The following is a 20,895-nucleotide window of genomic DNA, read 5'->3' on the forward strand; positions in this document are numbered from 1 at the left end:
ACAAACACACAAAACTTAAAGATCCTTAACTATGCTTGGATTGTTAAGAAAGCATCAGTAATTCACTTAAGATTGAATACAACTTTTCAAGAGAATGCTGATGACATACATGCTCTCCATTTGCTAGGTCCCAGGAGAAGTTCCCATACTGGTACACCATGCACTGGGATAGGTCTTTAAAATTATTTGCAGACTGTTGAGTCCACCAGTCAACGAGGTCTCCATCCTTGTTAAAATTTCTGCCTGGAATATATATTTATCTAAGTAAAATGAGAACTCATTACATCAAGAGCTGCAATAAGATATCTTTAATTCAAAGTGCAAGGACTGAAATACCAAGTATGCAAGAGAACATTAACCTGGACAGATGAGTAGATAAACTGTTCTGCTTTCTCATCTAGGGTTGATAAAACCAGACCATTTGGGCTCTCTTTGCTGATACGCCCTAGTATTAATCCAGATTAATCCAATTTTACCTACTTGGTTGTTGATGTCTCGGCCAAGGCCACCAGATAATTACTCCTGAAATCATGACTTGTTTCTGTTGGATGATTTTTGCCTGAACCAAATCTGTTCACTTTGATGTTTTGAGATTTTTAAAGAGGTCAGTATTTCACTATGGCATTCATTTCCTATGAATTCATTTCCATTTACTAACCTTTCATTAGTAATTGTGGACTCATAGTTTTGCCCTACTTCAAGCACAAACAAAAAGTCACCTTTAGTCTTGGAGCTTTCTTGTTGATCCTAACTACTTTGATCTTTCTCCTTCTTGAGCTTCAGCAGCATTTATATACATTATATGTTTGACACTTGATTTTGTCATCTTTTAAACAGTTATCTATGAGGTAGTGAATAAGGTAAGGGCTATAAAGACAGACTACCTGAACCCATATCCTGGTTCCACCAACTCCCAGTTTTGTAACTTTAACCATCTTATGAGTCTATATTTTTCTGTTTGAAAAATGAAAACAGTATTAATACCTACCTGTGAAGATTGCAATATAGTTTAATTGAGTTAACAGACCCTTAGTATACCCCTCCTGTCTCCTTTTCTTCCTCTGACTTTCTGAAGTTAGGTTAAGGCTTAATTATTTTCTCTCTACTGTTCTTATTTTCTTTCCAATTGTAAACTGATCTTTGCTACAGCTTCAACTCCTACCTCTTTACATATCTCATGTCTTTACTTCTATTCCTCTCAAATTTCATTGAAACTCAAAATCTATGTGGCTATTTGGGGCAGCATGTAAACATTTAATTTCCTACTGTTTGCAAGGCTGTGAACTAGATAGTAGGTGTGAGATGCAGTTAAAAAAAAAAGTCTCTGACCACAGGAAGTTTAAAAGTCCTGGGGGCACCTTACTTTCTGAGCTAATGTTTAATTTTAAGACATGGACTCTGCCCTCTAAAATTCTGGAGAGATAAGACATAATCATGAAATAAGAACAAACATTATCATTGGTGTTGACAAATATCAATGTCTTCTCAATGTGGATATTGTTTTATTCTGTCAGAGTAAAAAGCACACATTGCTAAACCTCACTATTAGAAAATTCTGATCTTCTAAAGCAACAATTTAAAAGGAACATTAAAAGTGCAGTGATTGTTAGGCTAATGATACACTGATGAATAAATGTGTTTTATATTGATACATTATTATAACTCTTAATTAAGTTTACTAGGGTATATCTCAGGCAAATAAAAGCATCAGTTGTACTTTACCATTGTCATCGAAGCCGTGGGTGATTTCGTGTCCTATGACCATGCCAATGCCCCCATAGTTCAATGACTTAGGCTGCTGGGCACTGAAAAAGGGTGGCTGCAGAATGCCGGCTGGGAAGACTATAAGCAAAGAAGATGGTTAAAGATTGAGTGTAGTTTTGTTCTGTAATGACAGGCATTGGATTGGCTGTTCGCCTGCTAAGCTGCTTTCTAGTATGTCGGTTTCACTTAATTGCATACAAAAGTCTTCTGTGACAGAAACAAATGCAGGTCATCTATTGGTAAGATGCTGTTATTTCTTTACATTTTATTTTATTTATTTTGGGTGCACCGCCAAGGCAAGAGGGATCTTAGTTTCCCAACCAGGGATTGAACCCATGCTCCTTGTAGTGAAAGAGCAGATTCTTAACCACCGGGCCACCAGGGAAGTCCCCAGGTCATTTATTGTTGATGACAGTAAAGAGTTTATCCCAGAATGTACCATATCTGTGATTTATAATCACAACTGACTGTATAACATCTGTTAAGATTGTTTTCATGCTATAAGGAATTTAGAGCAAGGGAAAATTATTATCTCATTCAGAAGGTCTTTTCTCCACTGCAAATATTTGGGAGAAATAGTTAATGACAGAAGTATTGTTTTTAACATGTCAAATAGTTTATACATCTACAATAGCTTAGTAAATAAACAGACAATAAAAAGTACCCTTAATCACATAACCTCTTTAAATTTTCATTAAGGCATGTGACTATTTATTTATTTATGGTTGTTTAGTCCATTTTTCATGTCTTCCTCAAAGCACCTCAAGTATTAGCTCTTTGAGAGCATAGGTTTGTTTGCACGTACATGTATTTGTTTATTTGTTTTTGAGTCCATTTGAATTTTTAATTATCTCTAGCACCTTAAATTGGATAGTGCCTGGAACATAACAGGTAATAAATCAATAACTGATGAAGAAATGAGTGAATTTCTTACAGTGTCTTAAAGACTTATAAATAAATGAATTGTAATTTTTATATCTACCCTGAAATCTGTCTTAACTAGCTAATTTTCTATACTTAGACATTTCACACTGTTTAAATTTCATGTGTCACACATCAAACTCCTCATTTCCCTTCTAAGCCATCTGACTTTTATTATTTCTGCTAATAGCATGTGAAGAGTCTCAGTCACCCAAAGTGAACATTTTTCTGTTTATCTTTCATGTCTCCTTTCTTTTTACAAAGTCTTTACATAATCTAGTAAGGGAAAAATCAGGTCCTGTACCTTCTTTCCAGCAGCATTTCTTCTGTTTATCTCCTCCTATCAGTCCTACTGGCCACCTTCTGAGTTCACACTCTCATTTCTTTCCTGAAGACTTACTTAATTTCCTAATTGGCTTTCCTAGGTCTTCTTCCAGTCTCCCCAAATTTCAATCTATCCTAAATCTACTCTACCTTGCTTGCCAACTAAAGTGCCACTGTGGTCATTATCACTATCCTGCTAAAACACCTTGGATGGCTTATCATTGTTCCCTAACTAAAGGCAGCATATTCTTCCTGGTCTTTGTCTCTATGGTGTTCCACTTCTCCACCTCCCCTATGCCCTCCCCTTCCCTCATAACATTCATAGTTTCGAGATTTTATCTTTCACATTGTAAAATTCTAGTATCCACTGAAGCATTATGTTCTGTAAGCAAAAATAAAAAATCATTAGTATCAACATCTACTACATGTAAAGGCCTGGGCTATTGCTGCATGGAACATCAAGAGCACTAAAGAAAGGCCCTTATTTTAAGAAATATAAGACCTAGTTAATACAGAGTAGCAAACGTTTTTTTGTCATTCAGCTGGGGTGAGTATGACCTTAACCTGTAAGTGTTTCAGGAATAAATACGAGCTATTTACAGAGAAGACTTTAAGATATACACTGGGCAATTTAAGTGCTCTTTAGATGTTTAAAAAATATCTGGAAAATTGTTTTAACAATCAAAATGACTAAGTTAAAAAAAAAAACACACACACACAAAATTTTTGTCCTTGGAGAATTCTGATGAACATTATACGTCACATGTAGCTGCCTGAGCTATCAACAGTGCCAAGAAATTATTTTTAGCTTGAAATATAAAAATTATGTGCAGTACTTTATTAACTTAAAGTGAGGACTATCTCCCACACTATGTACTTTGATTAAAATCCATCCATTATATAAAATGCTCTTATGAAACACAATATTAAGACTAAACATTAACTATAAAGATCCTGCTGCTTTAATTATACCCTGATATACTTTTTCAGGCAAGTGATAAGATTTTTACGGCTCATATTAAATACTAGTCTTCAAGTTCAACTTTGCAAATCATGATTTCTCCTTTTACTCTGTCAGCTAAATATTTATGAGGATTTTACTGATTAGTCTTATCATTGTTACTAGTAGACATCCCAACTGTTGATAACTACCAACTGCTTAGTTGTGCATTTTTTATGTTCATGATTGTCAACAAGTTAGTTAGTTGAATACTCCATTGGTCCATGAAACTAAAGACAGTGTTTCTCCTCATGCCTATCCCCTCACTTCCCTGGCTTATTTTTTTAAAGACTGCAAGCAACTCAATTTTAGAATCTTTGATATAAAGCTCAAGAGTGCAATCAGATAAAATCAATTTTGGTGGAAAAATTAAACATTGCTTTTATATTAAATGAAATAGCAACATGTCCAGAAAAATTTACTCTTAATTCTCAAGTCTGAAAATAAGAATCCTAATGACACGACTCTTATGGCAGAAAGTGAAGAGGAGCTAAAAAACCTCTTGATGAAACTGAAAGAGGAGAGTGAAAAAGTTGGCTTAAAGCTCAACATTCAGAAAACGAAGATCATGGCATCTGATCCCACCACTTCATGGGAAATAGATGGGGAAACAGTGGAAACAGTGTCAGACTTTATTTTGGGGGGCTCCAAAATCACTGCAGATGGTGATTGCAGCCATGAAATTAAAAGACGCTTACTCCTTGGAAGGAAAGTTATGACCAACCTAGATAGCATATTCAAAAGCAAAAACGTTACTTTGCCAACAAAGGTCCCTCTAGTCAAGGCTATGGTTTTTCCAGAGGTCATGTATAGGTGTGAGAGTTGGACTGTGAAGCAAGCTGAGGGCTGAAGAATTGATGTTTTTGAACTGTGGTGTTGGAGAAGACTCTTGAGAGTCCCTTGGACTGCAAGGAGATCCAAACAGTCAATTCTAAAGGAGATTAGTCCTGGGTGTTCATTGGAAGGACTGATGCTAAAGCGAAACTCCAATACTTTGGCCACCTCATGCAAAGAGTTGACTCATTGGAAAAGACTCTGATGCTGGGAGGGATTGGGGGCAGGAGGAGAAGGGGACGACAGAGGATGAGATGGCTGGATGGCATCACCAACTCGATGGACATGAATTTGAGTAAACTCCGGGAGTTGGTGATGGACAGGAAAGCCTGGTGTGCTGCGATTCATGGGGTCGGAAAGAGTCAGACACGACTGAGCGACTGAACTGAACTGAAGGATGAGTAAGACAATTTTACAAAGTTTAGTTATGTCAAGGTAGTCACAGATCACTCAGGCTGAATATACTATAAATTACTTATAAATTACCTAAAATTGGAAAAGAATTTTGTTGTTATTGAAAAAGGAGAATGCAGCAGTAGTTAAGACTTCTCAAATGACTTGTCATTTCCTTGGATAAGACTTGAAAGTTTAATAAGGTGATTGGATAGTGCCTGAAACTTACAGAGAAACACTTGACAAAACATTCAAGTGCAGCTTTTCTAATGACATGAAAGGTCCCTAAAGCTCTATGGTACAATTATACAAGGAAGAGGAACAAGTCAATTTACCACTTTCAGCATGCCTGCCTGTCCTGAAAGCTGACTTTTTGTTTTTGAGAAGGGGCAAGGGTGCATGAAAATTGGAATGTAGCCTACATGTGTGAGTTATGACAAAAAGTGGTGGGAACTGAATTAAAAAGCAGAAATTATTAATATGAATAATTCCCTATATAATAATAAAAGAAGTTCTTTTTTTACCATAACATAAAAAGATCAATCCCACAAGAAATTTCATGTGATATAGTTTAGGGGATTTGTGTGAAGGTGGGAGGGTCATTTATGAGACATGTTATTCTATACCAGTTCTAATTCTGTGATGCACATGATATCAAATCCATTAAGAGAGTGTTGCAAAAGCCATATATCTAGGTATGGATGGCCATGGATAGGCACACAAATACACTTTTATGAAGAAGAAAATGAGAGATCAGGATCTTCAATTGTTTTTAGTTAAGACAATCCCCATTTTGGAGATTTAAATGGATTGTCAAGGAGAAAATGCACACGTCAAAGCATTCTCATGCATGACACTTTCCCTTTCTCTGAACGCTGTTATTAGCAGATAAGCATATGAAAAGAGGTTAGCGATTTTTCAGATTTCTTATTTCCATCAAAGGAATTTACATTAAGCATCTTTAAGAGGTCTTTCTTATACACTAAGAATGCTTATTACAGCCAATTCTTGATTATTCAGATGATAATTGTCTGCTTTGTGAGATTTCAGGCCACTTTTAACTTCTTTTTCCTTTTGCTGTAGCTTGTTTGGTTTGAGGGTATTAAATTCAAAATGAGAACATACCCAGGTCTTCTCTGCTCAGGGAATCTCTGAGGCAGACCAATTTTGAGTCAGCTTCAGGAACAAGGGGTAATTTAGAGTCTTGAATTGCTCTAGAGGATTGAGAGGATGAACATGCCAGAGTGGTCTCTTGGGAGTGCTTCAGCACTAGGTCTGATAGGATCCTGAGCTGGATTAATATAAAGCAGTATCCTTTAGTCTGCCCTAATGCACAATTGAAGTCGAGGCTGCCTCACTTTGCCTTGGGAATCCTTTAAAAGTCAATTATCCTATTTAGTCTAAGTCTTGAATGAACGAGGAGCTTCCCAGATGGCTCAATAGTGAAGAATCCACCTGCCAAGCAGGAGATGTGGGTTCAATCCCTGGGTTGGGAAGATCCCCTGGAGAAGGAAATGGCAACCCACTCCAGTATTCTTGCCTGGAGAATCCCATGGACAAAGGAGCCTGGCAGGTTATAGTCCATGAGGTTGCAAAGGGTTGGACATGACTTAGTGACTAAACAGCAGCAGCAGCAGCAGAATGAACTAGACTTTACACCGACAGATCTACTGAATATCAAAGAGGTCTCCAAAGTAAAGGCTCTCCAGAGAAAAAGCAAAGGTCTTTAATGATAAAGAGTTTCCCTGGTGGCTCAGATGGTAAGGAATCTGCCTGTAAGGCAGAAGAACTGGGTTCAATCTCTGGGTCAGGAAAATCTCCTAGAAAAGGGAATAGCTACCCACTCCAGTACTCTTGCCTAGAGAACTCCATGGAAAGAGGAGCCTGGCAGGCTACAGTCCATGTGGTTACAAACAGTTGGACGCGACCAAGCAACTTTCGGGAAAAGGTCTGAATGGTTTCTAGGAATACTTTACAAAGGATAGACTGCATGGGTTCTGAGTTGATCATTAAAAAGGCTCTGACCTAGGTTCAGGTAATCATTTTACTAGCTGGGAGATGTATCCGACTACTTTTAAAAGCAATGGTAAGAAGTATCATCAAACTTTACCTTCCCACCTGATTTTTGACTACGCATAGAAGTGAAGGGGTGGACTGAACAAACCTGGAGAAGCTGGCTATACTGTTTAGGATACTTCCACTGAAGTACTAAATCAGTTGGTTGTCTTTCTTCATACTAAAACCCTTGGGGCAGGGGGAATGTATCTATTTGTAAGATACTTAAGAGAGAGCTTCAAGATGTTAAGGTATTCCCAGGAAGAGAAAAAATATATCTTTGTTTTATTAAGCTATTTCATTATTCATAGTATTATTCACTAAGGTATTAATTTCTATGCTTATTTATGTGATATTACTACTAGTGAACATAAATTTCTGGGGGGATCAAAAGTGGTTAAGTAAACACAATTCCACATGGTTCAACCTAGTAAAACCAACTTTGCGACTTTCTGAGCCTCTCTCTTGGAACCTTCTAGGAGAAAACAATGATACAGAGCAGGACCATCTCTACCAATGCCTGCATACAGAACTGAGAAAAAAATTGGATTTCTGAAACTTTGGTTCTTGAAACTTAAACCACTTAAGATGCTGATGCTTAGAAAGTCCTAAAGTTAACATAACTTTATGGAGATATAAGGGGATTTTTAAAAAAAGAAGTTTGAAATAAAAGTACTTAGCAATAAGATAAACCATTTAGCTATAAATGAGAATGTTATAAAAGAAACAAAACCACTTAATGTGACTTATACTGATTTAAATTTTGCTATTATAGTGAAAAGAGGTACATGAATACATTTACTTCCAAGGAGGATATTCAATAAATCAGTAACTCAGCCTCAACAGTGCTTTTATAGGGAATATAATAAATTGGTCATGCAAAGCACTAAAGTGTGGGACCAACAGAGAAATATTATACAATTATTTAAGAACAGACCTTACCTATCTGATTTCTGCCTGAAGAGTAAAATGCATTGACTACAGCTGCTCCGCTTATCCACCTATAGAAAACATAAGAACTTGTTACAAAAGATACTAAATTATCTGATTCAATCTGTTCACCACCATAAAAGCATTATCACTATTCCAAGATGAATTTTAATTTTCTGTTTGAAATATGATCAACAAGTTAAAATTAATTCACTAGATGAGAGCATTCATTTAAAAATATTTCCACTTCTTGAAAAATGAGACTGTACACAGGTCTGCAATCTGTTATTTAATTTGCATAAATTTTTAATGACGGCATCTCACAGTGCAAAACCCATTCTAACACATCTCTTTGGAAACTGCAATGGAATAAAATTATATTGAAATTTATTTAGTTCTGTGTTCCTGATACTAGGTGACTATGCCAACAATTCTGGAACAGTTGACAGAATATAGAAATAATGCTAAAATTTCAATTCAGCAAATTTCAGGTTGCTAAAAGTACATTTAAACTTTTTAAATTCTTGGTTTACAAAGAGCCTTTTTGGGGACTAAGAGATCCGCTTGACAGGTATTTAGCTTTGGGTAGTGAGCCTACTCTGATTATTGTCACTTAAATTTTTTTAAAAAAAATATGACAGGTAAGTGAGCAAAGGTATATTTTTGTATAATGACTGCAAAATGAAATCCAGGTGATTTTTAAATAAATCTGTCTGTATATGCCATGAATTAGGCTCTATATTGGACCTAGGGATTTTATAAAATACAATTCTTGACTTCAGAAGACCCTAGTTGAGGAGATGATAAAGAAGCATAAATAACTTATACAAGAGTGAGTGGAAAAAACCAACAATCCAGTTCCCCAAACAACAATCTGAGAGCAGCGGTAAGGTAAAGGATGGAGCCAGTGTTTCCATATCTTTCTGCAAAGATGTTATGAAGATTGCATATCAACAATCACTGTTAAGCACTTTTGTGCAACAGGAGTAATATTGTCTTGATAGGCTGCATTCTTATATACTCATTAATAGACGCATATTCTTATATTGAAAGTGTCAATTGAAAAATTGACACTACTTGAATTCCGATACCTTCCTAAATGTCAGCACACACATATACACACACTCAAAACAATCATATATTGTTATCTAACAGCCACATAGTTACCCCACTTTTAGGGCAACAATTCAAGTGACAATTATTATCCTACTCATGAAACGAGTTTACAATAATTAGCACAATGAGGTTAAATCAGAACTGTTTCCAGACCCTGCTTTGCAAGGTAAGCAGTCCAAAGTCAGCTGCCCAAATCAGCATTTTAGTTAAAATTTCAGTCTACACTGGGATGTCAGATGTAAGTCCTATTTTGATCTATTAAAAGTAACTCAGACAGGGTCACATATAACAACTGTTGGATAAATTCTAATAAGCATGAGTTTTACCTCCAATAATAAGTCTAAGACATTCATATGAAGGATATATGTGTTTAAAAATATCCAGATAGAGTTTCTGTAGATAAAAACAATTCAGATAGAATTTCTGGGAATTTTTCTTTAGGAAGAAAATAAGTTTGAAGATGGAGGGTTTGGGTCAGGGGATGGTCAATCAATGTGTTTCTTCTTTAGTTTGATTTTGTTGTTTCAAACAGAGAAAAACATTTTCACACAGGATGGTATGACCAATATTTCAGTCCTCCCTAATTTCACCACAGCTGAGTCATTAATATTTTAATTTCTTGCAGGTTAATGATTATAAGCATACAATTTTATTTATTTTAATTAAACTTGACTTGCTTCCCACGTGCTTTGTAGTGACTCACAACAAAAACACGTATTTGTAAACCCAGGGATGTTAGACTAAAATCTTGATATCAGAAGCTACATAGAAAAAGTTGATTTTGTGTGACCCAAAAGTATTATGAAAGAAAATATATAAATAAAACTCATGATTAGGAAAAATGATGCATTAGGACTATGTTTAAATAAATTCACCAGAACCACATGAGTCACATATGGTTCAAGGCTATCTGGCAGGAGCAGAAAATAGGAAACATGCTCATCCCACTCCTGAGGAGAAACACTGTTCCTTGTGGTGACTTGTCATCAACATTCTGAAAGTGTAAGACAGCAAAACTTGCCACCCCCAAAAAGTCTCTTTGGGATGAAGATAATTTTGAGATGAAAACAAATCTCCCAAAAGACTTAGGAAGAAACTTTGACCTGCCCCATAACTGCCTAAAAAATTTAGATAGAGGAGGCCTGTTCCTGAAAAAGAGCCATCACCAGAGGGATCTTCAGAGAATATGGGCCAGATGTGGTAGGGGAACTATTCAGAGCCTAGAGATCAGAGTCCACTCTGTATCCCATTGTGACAGCATGATGCACTGAATAAGCGTTTTCTGAACATTTGATTTTCCATCTTCATGTGAATTACCTTCCTCCCCTTTGAGGTCCCAAACCACTATTCCTAACATCCTCTTTTGTCTTTAGCTGAAGATGGTATTTAGGGTTAGGGGTTCAGCCTTCTTGGCAAGTTACTCAGTTTTCCTGGGTCTCTCTTGTGTATACATGGTATTAAACCTTGATTTTTCTCCTGTTAATCTGTCTCATGTCAATTTAATTCATAGACCAACCAGAAGATCCTGGAAGGGTAGAAGAAAATTTCTTCCTCACTGATAATAGCCAACATAACAGATTTTATGCATAAATAGCTTATACTTAGAATTTCAATTGTTGAAAAATTACTTTAACATATTTCTAGGCCTCAGTTGTTCAGTTCTGAACTTCTGATTTAGTGATAATATACTCTGCATGGACATTAGTGGGTAATCACAGATAATATACAAATTGTTGGTTTTGCACTCAGGCACAGTACTAATAATGAAACACAAAAGGTGCCAATTCAACATGTTTCTGTTTTAAATTAGTATATTAGAGAGGAATAGAACTAGATACAGGAATCTGATGTTGCAGATAGCAACAGATCTCAAAAGTCAGACATAGGCGAATGGAGTTTATATTATCCATCTATGTTTATTGCTTTTTGTAAAAATAAATGTCCCACCTGTTGTTTTAATGATTTTTTCCCTGCTCTTCTGTTTAAAATTACACTTTGATCAATGTTTGTAACTTCTTAGCAGGGAAAGTTTTACATATTAAAATGTCCATTGTGAATTATACCTTCAAGAAAATAGGTAGCTATTTATGACCACAAAATACTCACATAAAATTAGAATCATAGTGGTTAGTTTCACAGAGCACAAGTGTGTAGTGTTTGCCTTTTCTTCCTTGAGACCTTTCACCGTGCATCCTCAGGCTACCCCTGGGTAATTATCCAGATCCAAAAGCACAGGGCACTTTGTCCCTGGGAATGACCAGAACTTAAGGTACAGTAATTGGATCAGTTCATCTTAAACTGATGATAGCAGTTACAGACTCAATGTCTAATATTTGTGGTCAATCATGAAATATCTCACTATGTTACAACAAAAGCTAAATTAAAGGACAAAGAATATAGTTTTTAAAGTAAATGGTGATATAACAAAAACTGTAAGATCTTCTGATTTGGATGCAGCCTCAGAGTTTCAAGAGAAGCTTTCATTTATGGAAAACAGACATATGTGACCCTGAATAGCAGCACAGAAAAGAGAAAATGCTCAACTAATGGGAGAACGAAGCATCCAGTAACAAAATGGATAGTGCAGGTTATCTGAAGATACCTTTAAACTTTGGAGGCCAGACACTAGCATCTCCTACAGCAAGTATTGGACCTGAGAGAGAGTGCATATCACTCTGTTCTTTTGACTTCTCTTCCTGCCTCCTCTATTTGGTTGCAGAAGAATGGGTATGTGTGGTATAAAGTGAAGGGTGGGGAAGCAAGAAGTAAGCAAACTTTACTTTCCATTTCTGAGAAACAATCTTGTCAGGTAATCTTATTCTGGTTTGGGGGCATTTACAGTAGAACAAAGGGTCACTATAAGCAGCAGGGCCCTCAAAGCTGAACTGACAATGCAGTTGGGAAATACAACTGAAATCTCCTGGAGAGGCAGACCAGATGCGTTTCTCTTCCACCTCTTAATTACCCTGAGGAACCTAAGTGGTGATAAGATGAAAGCACAGGACATCGTTTTACCCAGAAGACTGAAAACAGAAGTCTACAGCCTGATCCTATAGCCTCTTGGATATAATAAACCCACTGGATTGCAAAGACATATGGAATAAAACTTCTTTCACTTATTCGTGTGTAACTTTAAAACAAACTTCTTTAAACAACAAAATCATGACTGCTTCTTTCCCTGAAAACATTTAATTTCCCAGCATCTAGTGGCTTTGAAGCAGTTCCTTTGAAATCAGCAGTACAATACAATGGTTTTCTATGTCTTCCTCAAATACTTCTGGAAAGGAGAATTCTCATTTGTAATGGTAATTACCACTGTAATTCTTTATATTTATTAATATCCCCTCAGCAAGACTTCAAAGTTTTCTATATATTTTCATTCATCTTTCAAACCACCCATATAAGATAGATGATACCTCAATTTTCATGTATAGAAACTAAGGTACATCATAGATCAAACTCTTTTTCCTAATTTATTTATAGAGTTAGTGATACAACTGGGAAAAGAATATATAAACTATGGAGAAATATGACACCCTCATCTTCCAATCAATCCCCTACTTCTAACATGTAGATCTGTACCACGCATAAAATTTCATTACAAAAATCAATACCATTTCCTTGCTAACCTCTAACATGTATACTGTCATGTAGGAGTTGAATCGCCAGTCCATGTCTGACGTAGGGTGCAGCATGCTTGGGGCTGGTGCATGGGGATGACCCAGAGAGATGTTGTGGGGAGGGAGATGGGAGGGGGGTTCATGTTTGGGAACGCATGTAAGAATTAAAGATTTTAAAATTAAAAAAAAAATAAATAATAAATTAAAAAAAAATGAAGGTGTTCACATTTTTAATCTTTTTTAAAGATTTATTTTATTTTTTGGCTATACTGTGCTTAGGATCTTAGTCCCCCAACCAGGGATCAAAACCATGGCCCCTGCATTGGAATTGGAGAGTCCCAGTGCTCATTTTTACATTACTTTATATTTAGGGCTGCCCCTTACCCTAACAAGCTTTAGGATGCTGGCTTATACACCACCCTGAAGTCTCATCATGACCCAGTCATAACGATGGCTACTGTTTAATGAACACCTAAGTTATGTGGCACTCACAATACACAATACACAACAATGACCTCACAAAGCAAAAGTAAATGCTATTATCCTCAGTTTATAAAGGGACCATTGAGGCTCAGAGGTATCATGGTGGTTGTCGTAACTTCACACAGTTAATAAGTGGCAGAGCAGGAATCTTAACTCATGGTTGCTCACTCTCTCTACCATCCACCTCAGCCCCCTGGTTCCAAAGTACAAGCTCTTTCCACTGCTGCATAAAGTGCAATATTTTATCCAAAGGCAAAAGCACAATAGGACCAAAGAGCCTCAATCAACTGGTCCTTTAAGAGTTGTTAACAAGCACTCTGAGTGATTCACCTGACCCTCGGAGGTGAGAGCCAAGGCTCCTACTCTAACAGCACAATAAGAAAATTGACTTCTCTTTCAACCAAAAAAAAAAAAAACAAAACAAACCCCAAATCACTGATTTTCCTCCTAGAAGTCATCAGTCGGTAGTGTATGGTTATAAGTTGGCAACAAGGCCCAATCGCTTTAGTCTTCAGTAACTCTATATGGGTGTACATGCATGATAGGTGTACTCATGCGAGCGAAATGTCACATTCAGAGAAATTCCCAATTTGGAACACATAGGGGTGGGTGGATTTTTTCTGTTAGAATTTTCTTGTGGTATTTGTTCTTCTGACTGAGAATAATCTTGTGATCTTTCAGGAAAGAACTGAAAGCTCTTACATCCTATATACCCCTTAGCAAGGACATAACGTTTCAAGTCTATCGTCTGTGTAGCTCATGAAATAGTGACTCCATGAAGGCAGCAATGTTTCATCTTTTGTCCTTTTTCTAAATTGTGGCAATAACACTTACCACGAGATCTACCCAGTTAATATATTTTAAGCATCTAGTACATTATGGTTGACACTGGGCACAATGCTGTAACTTATTCATCTTGCTTAACTGGAAATTTTTTGCCTGTTGATTAATAACTCATTTCCTTCTCCCCCCAGCTTTTGGTAATAATGATTCCCTCCTTTGATTTTATGAAATTTGGCTATTTTAGAAACCTCAAGTGGGTTTGAGGTTTATAAGTGGAATATAAGTAGAATCAGGCAGTACTTATGTTTCTGGGCTTATTTCAAATAGCACATTTTCTTAAGTTCATCAACGCATACTGCATAATTTCCTTCTTTTTAGATACTGAGTAATGTTCCACTGTATACACAGATATTTTTTTTCCCAACCATTCATCTGTTGAGGGAAAGAGGTTGCCTCCACATCTGAGCAATTGTGAATGGAACTGCTATGAACACGGAACTGCTAATGTCTCTGAGATCCTGAGTTCAATCAGTTTGGCTATAGGCCCAGAATTACTGGGTCTTATGCAGGCCTATTTCTAACATTTTAAGGAATGTCTATGTTGTTTTCCATAACTTTGGCACCCTTTTGCATTCCCACCAATTGTGTTCCAATTTCTCCACATCTTTGCCAATACTTGTCTTTTTATTTATTTATTTTTTAACAATATGTCATCCTGACGGGAGTGATGTGATATCTCACTAGGGTTTCGATTTGCATTTCCTTGATGATCGGTGGGGCTTCCTAGGTAGCACTAGTGGCAGGTAGACACAAGAGATGCAGGTCTGGCCCTCTGATGGTTGGGAAGATCCCTTGGACGAGGGCACACCAACCCACTCCAGTATTCTTGCCTGGAGAATTCCATGAACAGAGGAGCCTGGTAGGCTATGGTCCATCGGGTCACAGAGTCACACATGGCTAAAGTGACTTAGCACACATGCATGATGGTTAGTGATGCTGAGTATCTTTCCATCTATCTGGTGGCCCTTTGTACATCTTTGGAGAAATGTCTATCCAAATCCTTGTGTGCTTGCTCAGTTGCTAAGTCGTGTCTGACTCTTAATGATCCAATGGACTGTACAGGCTCCTCTGTTCATGGGTCATTTTAAATTGGTTATTAGGATTTTTTTTTCTGCTATTGAATTATAGGAGTGCCTTATATATATTGGAGATTAATCCCTTACCAGACATGTGATTGGCAAATATTTTCTCCCATTTCTTAGGTTACCTTTAAATTTTTTTTTTTTTTTGCTGGGCAGAAGCTTTTAAGTTCCAAGGAGTCCCATTCCCACGTATTTATCTTATGCTTTGATCTTAAAGCATCCCTAGGGTTTAGCACAATATTGAGAACATGAAAGGCATGCACACACATATAGGTCTTGGGATACCAATGAGTCCTTCAAGCCCCAAGGCTTTTCATCCTGGAAGGGTGATGGGTGGTAAGCCTAGGTGAGGCACTGCTGCCATGCAGACTGTGGAGGGTCATGACAACCAGAAGCCACGCACTATCTGGGCATTGTCCCCTCAAGAGGGCACACTGGTATCAAGTTCTAGACTTCTTTTGCAAAGCTCTTCAGTTTAAACCTTTAACTTATTAGCCTTCCTTCTCTATCTCTTCTTTCCCCTCTGAAACAAACATTCCCTGGGTGCTAATTAAAATGCTTTTTTTTTTTACTGATAAGATATATTTTGCTTATAATCCAAAAATGTGTTGAAAAATCAGTTTGTTATCGTAATGGGAATCTATATAGATGGAACTTAATATTTTAATCTATCATAATAGGTGTAGAACATGAGCACATCAGGGCAGATACTGCCACAGGAAATCAGAGTGACTTGCCCAGGTTTAGTCTGTTCGTCTTTCTGACTAACTAGTACTTGATGAGTCAAACTATCTGCATTACATATCTTCCCATACATCCACACCATGGAGAGTCACTTGTGTCCCAAGTCTCCAGCACTCTAAATGCCCACCCTGCATGAGTCTTACCAATTTTCCACCTCTGGGCCATCTCATTTCTTCACAGCAATCCTCTATAGCTATTCTTTTGAAATTCAAGTTCAATGATACAAGACTTAATTAGAAAACTGAGTCTAAAAACATCACTGAAGGGGAAATAGCAGAAGAGATACTTTAGAAAGAAGTGAGGTACATCCCTACCTTACAAGAATATGGTCTTTCTCTCTTGGGTCACTTGTGGAAAAGCCAAGGACTAAAACATCTTGGCTCTTATCAAAACTTCACAGAAAGGGCCCTAATATTTCAATGCTGGAAAGAACCTTAAAGATGCTATACAGTCTAAATCAACCTGCTCATTTAACAAATGCCAAAACTTCAAGGCTTTTAAAAGGCTACAGATAGTAACCAGCAGAACTGAGACACTGAAAAGGGGGTAGCAACTCACTGCAGTGGGCAAAACGACAGTGGTACCAGCCACCCTGTCTTTTTGGTGCTCTTGGTCTTTCAAGAGGAACTACACAGAGCCACAGCTGTTGGCCGCCAACCTCTGTAGCACCACTTATCTCAGGGACTAGCAAACATTCAGTTGGTCCAGATTAGAAAAAACAGCAGACTAGAAGCAATAAAGGAGAAGAAATGAATCAATCATTTTGTTTGTTTTGCTCTAGTTCACCTCAACGTTAATTTAAATGCTGACATGTTCCTTCCAGAGAATGTTTTACTAATAAGTAAAGGTTTAATTGCGGTTTTAAAAAAGTGCTATCCTAGCACCTTATTGTCTTGTAATCGCAACAGCCAACTCGGCCTTTCATCGGCTTTCATTGTTACATACCTGCCTCTCCCATTAGATTGCTAGCTCTGAGTCTTACTCATCTCTATATCCTCTACAGCGTAGCACAGTACTTTGCACACTGTAGCTATTTGGCAAAATGTTTATTGAGTTGGCTGCTGTTACTGTCAGCTTGTTTTGATTTTGATGTACAATGGCAAGAAAGATGCAACAGTGAAATAAGTCATTGTAGTTTATGAAATGCAACTCCACGTGCTCAACAGTCATAACTTACCAAGGCTGGCACTACCTGTCCAAATTATATTACAGAAAATTCTGTCTTGAGAAACTAACAAAATAATGTCAAGTCTAAAATTAAGGAATTCACTTTATTTTGTCCTAGTACATTGTTTCTTTTTAGAGGTTTATGTTTGTTCCATAGAGTCTAAGTGAATAATCATGTTACTGAAAGTAAATTATTTCAGATACTTCGCCAAGTAATTTTGCCAATGGATATTACATTTTCAATCTAACATTATTACTATTTGATAACATGATGTGCTTGAAATTATTTCCAAACTGTCATTAAGTCTCCAGAGAACATGATGTTTGAGGTAATTTTGGAAACATAAGCTAGGTACTCAGAAACCACATGAACCAACAGCCTTTTAAATTTAAATCTTTGTCCTTTGCAGTTGCCAGCTGCTTGAATGGGCAGAAGGAGGTTCTTTTAGCCAAATGACTAACAGGCATATCACACTCAACCTTTCTGACTTTCTCAATTTTTTGAATTCTTAAGCAGAGAAAACAGAGATCATGTTGGACATAGTCACCAATGATGATGGTGAAATGCTTGGATATATCAGTACTTTTTTTAGTGGCTGAGTTCAGTTTATCAGCACTGTTACAAATTGACAATTTTATCAATCATTCACTCTATCATCATTGAAGGAAGGTCCACATTCTACTCATCAAAGTTCAATCTCTGGTGACACAAATACATGACCTCTGCTTTCTTTCAACAAGGGCTATTCCAGCTAAATGTAACATAATATACTGGCGCTCTGACTAATATATGTGTAAGGTATCATACAAGCACAAGGTGAAGAGAAAAATGTAAGGGATGCATGAGTAAGGAGGTAACACTCAAGAAGAATCACACTAAGTGTAGGTTTTCGTTAAATGAACAAGGGTAGAAAGAGTGGTCCAAGGTAAGGGATAAGGAGGAGGAAGAGATGGAGCAGTGATTTTAAAATAATTCCTATGGCTGGAGATTTGGGACAATGCTGTGGGGTAGGGTGACTCTGAAGGGATTCTGGAGTGTGAGCGGGAGATTTCAGAGCTTTGTACAGGCTTCCTGAGATGGGCAAAACACATTGAAAGGTTTTCATCAGAAAACAACATGACTCAATCTGTGTTTCTAAAAGCTCTCCAAGGTGGTAGCCTGGAGAATTAGCTCAAGATTGACTGCAACATGATTGAGAAGATTAGGAAAAATATTGTAATCACTCTGGTGAACAATGAGAAACGTCCGAATAAGGCATGACAATGGAGATGTAAGATGGATCCACATGTCCTCATGCCAGTAAAATAGCTAGTGAGCAGCTGGTGGATATAAACATTTTTGAAGATAGGATTTGTAGTGAACATCACAGCAATTGAGAGATGATAGAAAATTGCTCTGGAATGATGAACCTGTGTGTGTGTGTGTGTGTGTGTGTGTGCGCGTGTGGGTGTGTGTGGGTGTGTGTGTGCGTGTGTGTGCGTGTGTGTGTGGGTGGGTAGGTGTTGTGTGCGTGTGTGTGTGTGGGGGTATGTGTGTGGGTGTGTATGTGCGTGAGTATGTGCATGCATGTATGTGTATGTACGTGTGTGTGTGTACGCGTGTGTGTGTGTTAGTTGTTCAGTCGTGTCCAACTCTTTGTGACCCACAGACTGTAACCCACCAGGCTCCTCTGTCCACGAGATCCTCCAGGCAAGAATACTGGAGTGAAGTGCCATGCCCTTCTCCATGGGAGTCTTTCTGACCCAGGGATAGAAAACAAACTCGTATCGGGACTTCCCTGGTAGTCTAGTTTCTAACATACTGTGCTCCCAATGCAGGGGGCTTGGGTTCCAACCCTGATCAGGGAACTAGCTCTCACATGCCATGGCTAGGACCCAGTGCAGCCAAATAAATAAATAAATATATTTTTTTAAAAAAAAGGAAAGCAAACTTATAGTCACCAACAGGGAAAGGGGGAGGGGGATAAACTGGGAGATTAGAATTGACATATACGTACTGCTATATTTAAGGTAGATAACCAACAAAGGCCTAGAGTATAGCACAGGGAACTTTACTCACTATTCTGCAATAACCTAAATAGGAAAAGAATTTGAAAAAAGAATAGATATATGTATAACTGAATCACTTTGCTGTACACCTGAAATTAACACAGCATTGCAAATCAAGTAGAGTCCAATATAAATTTAAATTTTTTTTAAAAAATCAAAATTCCTAAATTAAAGGTTTCATCTTGTAAAAATATCTCACAATATTGAATATGAGCAAGTATGATTCAATATAAAAAGGAATTAACATTAATGCAAAGATTCTGACTTGAGAAGGGGGTGTGGTACTTAAAAGAATACCAGTACCTGAGACCCCACCTAGAGGCATGTACATCACAATCTCGGGTAGGAGAGCTGGGGAATCAGTCTATTTCAAATACTCCCCAGGTGAATCTAAAGTGGAGTCAAGAGTGTTGAACCCTTGTACTCAGCATACAGGTAGAAGATGAGGAAGGAAGAAAAACTAGCCTCATATGGTAGTGAAGACCTTAAAAGGCATATTGCGCTTGTCATTGACTGTCAGAGGCTCACGGAAAGGATCCAAAAAGTACCACTGAGCTGTGCATGCTATTGAGAAAACACTCATTAAATCTTAGATACAGTCTTTGCTATTGATTATCTGTGGTAAAGAGAAAAGAACTCAGAGAAGATCAACACATATGATGAAAATGAGCGAAAATTACATACTACATTACAAAATTATTATGGAACTGAGACTATATTAACTTCCAAAGAACACATTAAGCAATAATTCAACAACGATTTTTTAAATTATGAAGAAATATTCTGATGTCAGGTGGATGCAGCTTATATTAGCTCTTTTCAGAAAGAATATTTGATGATAATTGTATACAGGTATTTTACAGAGTGCTAACAATTATTACATGTAACTATATAGTATGTAACTATATTTTGTAAAGAAATAAAAACATTCAGACTTGATTATAAATTTTTCCATAGGGTATTCTTTTTGATGACTTTCTGTCAATTTGTACAGCTAGGATTTGACAACTGAGTATGATAGAAGCCATATGTACCCAATCTCTCTCTTTCCCACCTGGGACACTAAACATTCTCTGACATTTGCTGCCCTACTTTTAGTACCAGATAACATAACATTTGTTCCAGTGTAAACACAGAGGTCAGTAAAAGAAATTGGTCTCTTTTTCAGGGTTCAAAATGTTGTGCAGGGATTGAAATGTATTGGCATTTTCATACCGGGAATTTTGTCCAACCTGTACTTGGTTTACTGAGAATAGAACACTCTGTCATCAAATAGTCCTGCACTTTGTCCTTTTCTTGGCACATTTCCCTCCTGGAGGCAGTTTACTATAACACATCTTTCCTACACTCTACTATTGTAATATAATGTAATTGAATCAAAGTTCACCTTTGATTTTTCCAGTTTCCACCTTGACTTGTTCAGTATTCCAAAATATTTGCTTAACAAATGTTGGTGAAAGAATAAAGGAATACAGGAGTGAACCATACACTTCACTAGCATGGTATTTGGAGAAGGCAGTGGCACCCCACTCCAGTACTCTTGCCTGGAAAATCCCATGGATGGAGGAGC

The 20,895-nt window shown here is 37.2% G+C and overlaps 1 protein-coding gene across 7 annotated transcripts in view; it reads right to left on the reverse strand.

The window, feature by feature from the left end:
* The window catches only part of MME (membrane metalloendopeptidase), a 108,695-nt gene that overhangs the window by 17,905 nt on the left and 69,895 nt on the right, over positions 1 to 20,895 (reverse strand). For all 7 annotated transcript variants that reach the window (XM_005675416.3, XM_018048650.1, XM_013965601.2 and 4 more), the window contains 3 exons: positions 8,234 to 8,292; positions 1,723 to 1,842; positions 110 to 243 (listed from right to left, as the gene is read on the reverse strand). In XM_005675416.3, coding sequence (XP_005675473.1) covers positions 110 to 243; positions 1,723 to 1,842; positions 8,234 to 8,292 — 313 coding nt within the window. The remainder of the gene's footprint in view (positions 1 to 109; positions 244 to 1,722; positions 1,843 to 8,233; positions 8,293 to 20,895) is intronic.

This window comes from Capra hircus, chromosome 1 (assembly GCF_001704415.2).
Source record: "Capra hircus breed San Clemente chromosome 1, ASM170441v1, whole genome shotgun sequence".
In the NCBI taxonomy this organism is placed as follows: Eukaryota; Metazoa; Chordata; class Mammalia; order Artiodactyla; family Bovidae; genus Capra; species Capra hircus.